The 6,042-nt window shown below is 43.1% G+C and overlaps 1 protein-coding gene across 1 annotated transcript in view; it reads right to left on the reverse strand.

Annotated features, from left to right (window-relative positions):
• The window catches only part of VPS26C (VPS26 endosomal protein sorting factor C), an 83,143-nt gene that overhangs the window by 27,301 nt on the left and 49,800 nt on the right, over positions 1-6,042 (reverse strand). Inside the window, exons 4-5 of the mRNA XM_042781612.1 lie at positions 5,733-5,813; positions 1,761-1,835 (exon numbers count right to left, since the gene is read on the reverse strand). Coding sequence (XP_042637546.1) covers positions 1,761-1,835; positions 5,733-5,813 — 156 coding nt within the window. The remainder of the gene's footprint in view (positions 1-1,760; positions 1,836-5,732; positions 5,814-6,042) is intronic.

Genomic DNA, 6,042 nt, shown 5'->3' on the forward strand with positions numbered 1-6,042 from the left:
GGCTGGCGGTTCAAACCCACCAGCCACTCCTTGGAAGGAAGGTTGGGCAATCCTACTTCCGTAGTGATACTGCCTCGGAAACCCAAGGAGAGGTCGCTAAGAGTCAGGGCTGACTCGACGGCAAATAACAACAACAACAACAATGCTGAGTAAAATAAGTCAATCACAGAAGGACAAATATTGTATTAGTCCGTTATTGTAAAAGTCAAGGAAAGGTTTATCTATGGGAGGAAATTTTCTCTGTTGACCAGGCGTGGGAGGGTAGGGGAGGGAATAGTGTTAGATAGGTAAAGATAAGTATTGATTTGGGTGAAGAGAAGGGCAATAGACAAAATGTGAGTGATCAACATGGTGGCACTGAAGGACAGAAAGACTTAGAGAGGTACATGGGAGGTACAGACAACAAAGATGAACCCTTTTGTACATACAGTACTGCGTTGTCAGTGAAAGCAAACATGGGTATATGGGTGGGTAGATGGGTAGATAGGCTGAACTATTAGGTATGACTATGAAGCGGGGCGTGTACCCAAGACCATGTATAGGGTTGGCAGGCAATGGTCCTAGAAGTGTATTTGTATGATCAGAATTCCCAGGTGTATAGTAGAGCTGACAAGGGACAAGGTTGTAGTCATTTCTTGGTCACAGCCAGCTACCCAGAAGGACGGAGTAGTTGAACGTGTGGTCTTGAGACCATAGTCACAGGGGACATCTAGCCCAATTGGCATAACATACTATACAAAACATTGCTCCACCTCCTGTTTTGGTGAGTAGCGACTGGGATCTTAAAAGCTTGCAAGCAGCCATCTAGATGCAACGTTGGGTCTCTCCTCATCCAGAGTAAAGAAGAATGAAGGAAACCAAAGATTCATGGAAACCATTAGTTCTAGCAACTGGTACACCATGCAATCTAAAGTCTATATGACTATGAGACCAGAACTAGATGGTGCCCAGCTACCCTGTCAACTACTCAGAGGGGCATCTATGTAGGCGATTCTGGAAAGAGAGGGAGAACAGTGTGGAACAAAACTCAAAATCATTTGGCGGGGGGAAAAAAAGGGGACCAGGTTTGCTGGTCTGATAGCACATGGTGGAACCATGGAGACTATGGCCCCTCGCTGTCCTTCAGGTCTGTAATTGAACCCACACCTGTGGCTTCTAGCCAAACAAAAGACAGGCATATATGAGTGTATCTACCTCAGGCAGATACACTTCTTGGAGAGAACAATCATGGGAGAAAGAAGGGCTGTTTATGCACAGGGAGACAGCTCGGGGGCAGGAGTGCATGGAAGGATGGACACAGGGAAGAGGTAACTATCGGGAGAAAGTGGGAGGGGAGCTGTTGCACTGTGGTAAATTGTAGTGAATGTCATGAGACACAGTATATGTGAACTGCTGTATGGAAAGTGAATTTGCTCTGTAAATTTTCACACAAATCACAATAAAAAAAAATTAGTGATGGAAAATTTGTCAACAGATACTGATGATCGTCACATCATCTGATTAATGCAATTGAGGTCAATAAATTGTACATGGGAAAAATGGTTAAATCAACGAATATTGTGTTATGTGTTATTTTTTACAACAATAACAAAAAGACATCAAAATGGGAAATACAGATTAATCATGATAGGGCCAAATATCAAGAATTTCCTCTTGATGATGACTGTATATCCAAATAAAGAACAACTGAGCAACAATTTGTAAGTGGGACCTAATTACTAAGAAAATATCCACAGCAGCAGGGGTAAGAAACATGTTACCTCTTTGACATTCTGCAAGGTTTCAGGGGTGATTGTGAAGTCCACAGGACTTGGAGTCAGTTTCCCCTTCTGAGGCTAAAATGGAAAAGAAAACCAAAATCAGCTGGTCAATAGCCATGAGTTCTCCAGGTCACACTCTTCTTTCTCCTTCTAAAAAATAAATGGCAGCAAAAAGAACTTGGTACCAGAAGGCAGGGCATTTGGGTTCCAAACACAGTTCTGCCAAAACCCAATGTTGTATCCTTTGCCAAGGGTGACTCAGTTTCTTCATGTGCAAAATAAGGGGATAGATGTCTTAATCTCTAGGTTCCCCTTCAGGTCTAGATATTGAAAATTAAGACCCGAAACATAGAGAACAATACTTGGGAAGGTATGTATTTTTAAATTCTGCTTAGAATAAGCTTTAAGATTTCAATGTACACTATGTATCACAGATTCAGTGCAATGACCCTATGGAGTACTTTTACTGTCACTAGGAGCTCTGGTAGCATAGTGGCTAAAAGCACTTGACTGCTATCCAGAAGGCTGGCGGTTCAAACCCACCAGCCACTCCTCGGAAGGAAGGTTGGGCAATCCTACTTCCGTAGTGATACTGCCTCGGAAACCGAAGGAGGGGTCGCTATGAGTCGGGGCCGACTCGACGGCACATAACAACAACAACAACAACAGTCCACACTTTGGGAGCTCTGGTAGCATAGTGGCTAAGACACTTGCCTGCTAACCAGATGGCTGGCGGTTCAAACCCACCAGCCACTCCTCGGAAGGAAAGTTGGGCAATCCTACTTCCGTAGTGATACTGCCTCGGAAACCCAAGGAGGGGTCGCTATGATTCGGGGCTGACTCGACAGCACATAACAACAACAACAAGTCACACTTTATAGATGAGGAACGTTAAGGCACAGAGAGGTTAAATGACTTGCTCAAGTAAGTGGCAGAGCTGAGATTCAAACCCAAGTAGGCTGACTCAGTACTGTTAACCACTGAGTTATACATCTGTCTACCAGGATGAATCATACCTATACAATTTTAATCATAAATATTATCATCAATAATTAAAAATGATCAGCCCCAAAGTGCATAACTACAGGATCCTTCTATACAGCCAAACTTCTTTGAGCCTGCCTGGCATTGTCTACTCAGGGGCTGGACACCACCAGTGCTCACATCCAGTGAGATACAGTGGGGGAAGGGTGCTAATCAATTTACCAAGTTTAACTCATTTACCAAAAACTTATTTTAAGGAATATTCTTCCTGAATATATTCTTTTAATTAACAGGTTCATAAATATATTCCTAGGAGCTCTGGTGGCATAGTGCCTAAGGCATTTGAATGCTAACCAGAAGCTGGCAGTTCAAACCCACCAGCCACTCCTTAGAAAGAAGGTTGGGCAATCTACTTCTGTAGTGAAACTGCCTCGGAAACCCAAGGAGGGATCGCTGTGTGTCGGATCTGACTCAACAGCAGTGGGTTTAAACATGAATTCCTTAGAAAAGATATTCTTCCTTGCAGCTCTTAAAGTATTTAAGTTGCTGTAAACGACAGGTCACAGCTACAGGTCACAAAAGACATCACAATTCTTGAAGGCCAAGAATTGATAACTCGTCCTGGAGCAGTGGAGAAAGGTCCTGAAGCAGCTCTTGCCCTTCAAAATGACTTTGCAGTTATTAGAGGCAGGCTGGGGAAGCCTAATGCTGGTAGGCCCAGTACTGGGGCAAGGTACTGAATTTGAGTTCAGTCTGCTTTGCCAACTGAAGGCACTTTTTATTTAGGACATAAGAGGGTAATTTTATTTCTTTTTTTTTAAGGGAATAATCTATGTATTAAAATTTTTTTTTTTGCTTCATTTTGAAAAGGAGTCCTGGTGGTGCAAAAGCTCAGCACTCAGTTGCTAACTGAAAGGCCGGCAGTTTGAACTCACCCAGCAGCTCCACCGAAAGAAAGACCTGGTGACCTGCTTCCCAGAGATAATAGACTAGAAAACCCTATGGGACAGCTCTACTCTGTCACATGGGCTGTTAGCAGTTAGTATCAACGCAGCCAACAACAATGGAAAGAAGGAAAAAAAATCCATTTAAATCACACAGCAAATAAAAATTTTTATCATTTTGTCTAAAGATGCATACAATAGATTTTATCATTAAAATGACACTCAAAAATCATGATTACTATATAACAAGTGGGAAACTACAAATGGCAGAAGTCCTAAAAAAGTTACAAAAATGTGGTAAATGAAAGATAGCAGTAATTCACCAATTTTTGCCCAAGAGATTTAAATCTTTTATTTTTATTTATTGACTACCAAAAAGATTCTTGTTGTTAGTTGCTATCCAATCAATTCTAATTCACGGCAAGCCCACGTGTGCAGAGGAGAAGTGCTCTGTATTTCAATTGTTGTGACTTTTGGAAGCACATCTCTAGGCCTGTCTTCCAAGGCACCTCTTGGTGGGTTCTACCCACCAATCTTTTGGCTAATAGTCAAGGGCTTAAGCATTCATGCCACATTAAAGGTACCCATGGACAAAAGGAATGCAGTAATTGCAAATCTCCTGATGGTTTCTCACTCTTGTATATTGGGGCATGGAGTGAAGACCGTGGGGTAGAGGGGCTCCCAGATACTAGGCCCTGCTCAATGCCACCAAAGCTGTTCACTGTGCAGAATAGGCAAGTCAAGAAAAGCTGGTGTCCCTGCTTCTTGTATGGCACTAGGCAACACCTTGACATGCTACTCCAGACCCACAGAATCCAATCTTCTGGGATACATGTCCCTTCTAGCTCCTGGGCTATGGCTAATGCTTGCCAGCTGCTCTCAGGGACACCACTTTCAGGCTTTCCTGATATCTGGCTCCTCTAAGACTCCAGTATTTTGTTAATTTCTGTCCTGAACTGGAGTCCCTAGGGGGCTGCTAAGTGAAGGGTTGGTGGTTCAACTCCACAAAGAGGCACCTTGGGAAGAAAGGCATGGCAATTTATTTCTGGAAATTAGCCAATGAAAATCCTTGCAGCACAGCTCTACTCTGGTGCCATATGGTCACCATGAATCAAAGTTGAGTCTATGGTAATTGGTGGTGGTGGTCGTGGTAACTACTCAGACTCAAACCAAAGTCAGAACATACCAGACTGCTGAGTCTCTGTAGCTATTCCAGGAAGCGAGCTAGACTACATCAGGCCCTGGGAAACAGAGGGAAGGGTGTGAGTGCTATACTCTGGGAAGGGAGAGACTGAGTGGAAAGGAGCAATACAGGATTAAGAGACAATCAAGGGAAACCAATGTCATGGGCATGAATATCTATGACCATGTGTCAGCCTTGGGCAGGGCTGAGAGTCACTGCTACATTCTGTATGGCCAGTGAGTAAGCTTCTTGTGGGCTATGGAGGACTCTGTCAAGAACTTATTCAGAGTCACTGTAAAAGTGGTGGTGGGGGAGCCAATTACCCATGTTTCAACATGGAAAGAATCTCTTTAAGAACATTTTGTACTGTAAAGTATTAGCAGAATTGGAAGGTGCTGGAGGCAATCCCCAATGGTCCTGAACATCCTGGAAGGTTCTTGCTGGGTATGCCAAAAATGCCAGGCCTTTGACCTATCTTAGCTATACTTGCCAGAAGCAACCTTGAGGGACGAGGTGGTATCTCCCTCCAGGACAAAGAGCAGGCTTGGTTACTCTTTACTATAAAAGCAATGGGTTCTCCAAGCCAAGTGTTCCTTTTCTATGACACAAGCCCAGGACAGGTATAAAGTCCATCTGGGTTCATGGTGCCACCCTTGGTCCAGGGAACCGCACATATGCTGATGCTTGTGCTGCCTGCTGTGCATGAGAAACAAAGTCCTTCATCTCTGATCTGGAAGTCTCATGTTTTCTACCAACATCTGCAAATCCTAAGAGGCTAACTTACTAGCTTTAAGTAGAGTAAGAGCACAGACTTGACAGAAGATTCCATTATTAAGCCCCAGAGTCCCAAGCAAAGCTTACTGCAGAGTGAACGATGAATTCACAGCTCTTGGTCAAGTCCTTGGCCAACAGAGACCGTCTCATGTCACAGCGCAATGCGTACTAGAGGGAATATAGGAAAAGAAAGTGCCATTCAGTGTGTATTTGCTCTCATTTCAGAATTTTATCAAAATTTAGGGAAACTCTGTCCAACTAATTCATGATATAATATAAAATAAATAACTGTTTGTTTGTTTTTTAATTAGGATTTGGGTGAAGATTTACAGAGCAAATTCACTTTTCATACAGCAGTTCACATATACTTTGTCTCATGTCATTGACCAAAATTTAC

This window comes from Orycteropus afer, unplaced genomic scaffold, assembly GCF_000298275.1.
Source record: "Orycteropus afer afer isolate SDZICR_OR568_19922 unplaced genomic scaffold, OryAfe1.0 scaffold00137, whole genome shotgun sequence".
In the NCBI taxonomy this organism is placed as follows: Eukaryota; Metazoa; Chordata; class Mammalia; order Tubulidentata; family Orycteropodidae; genus Orycteropus; species Orycteropus afer.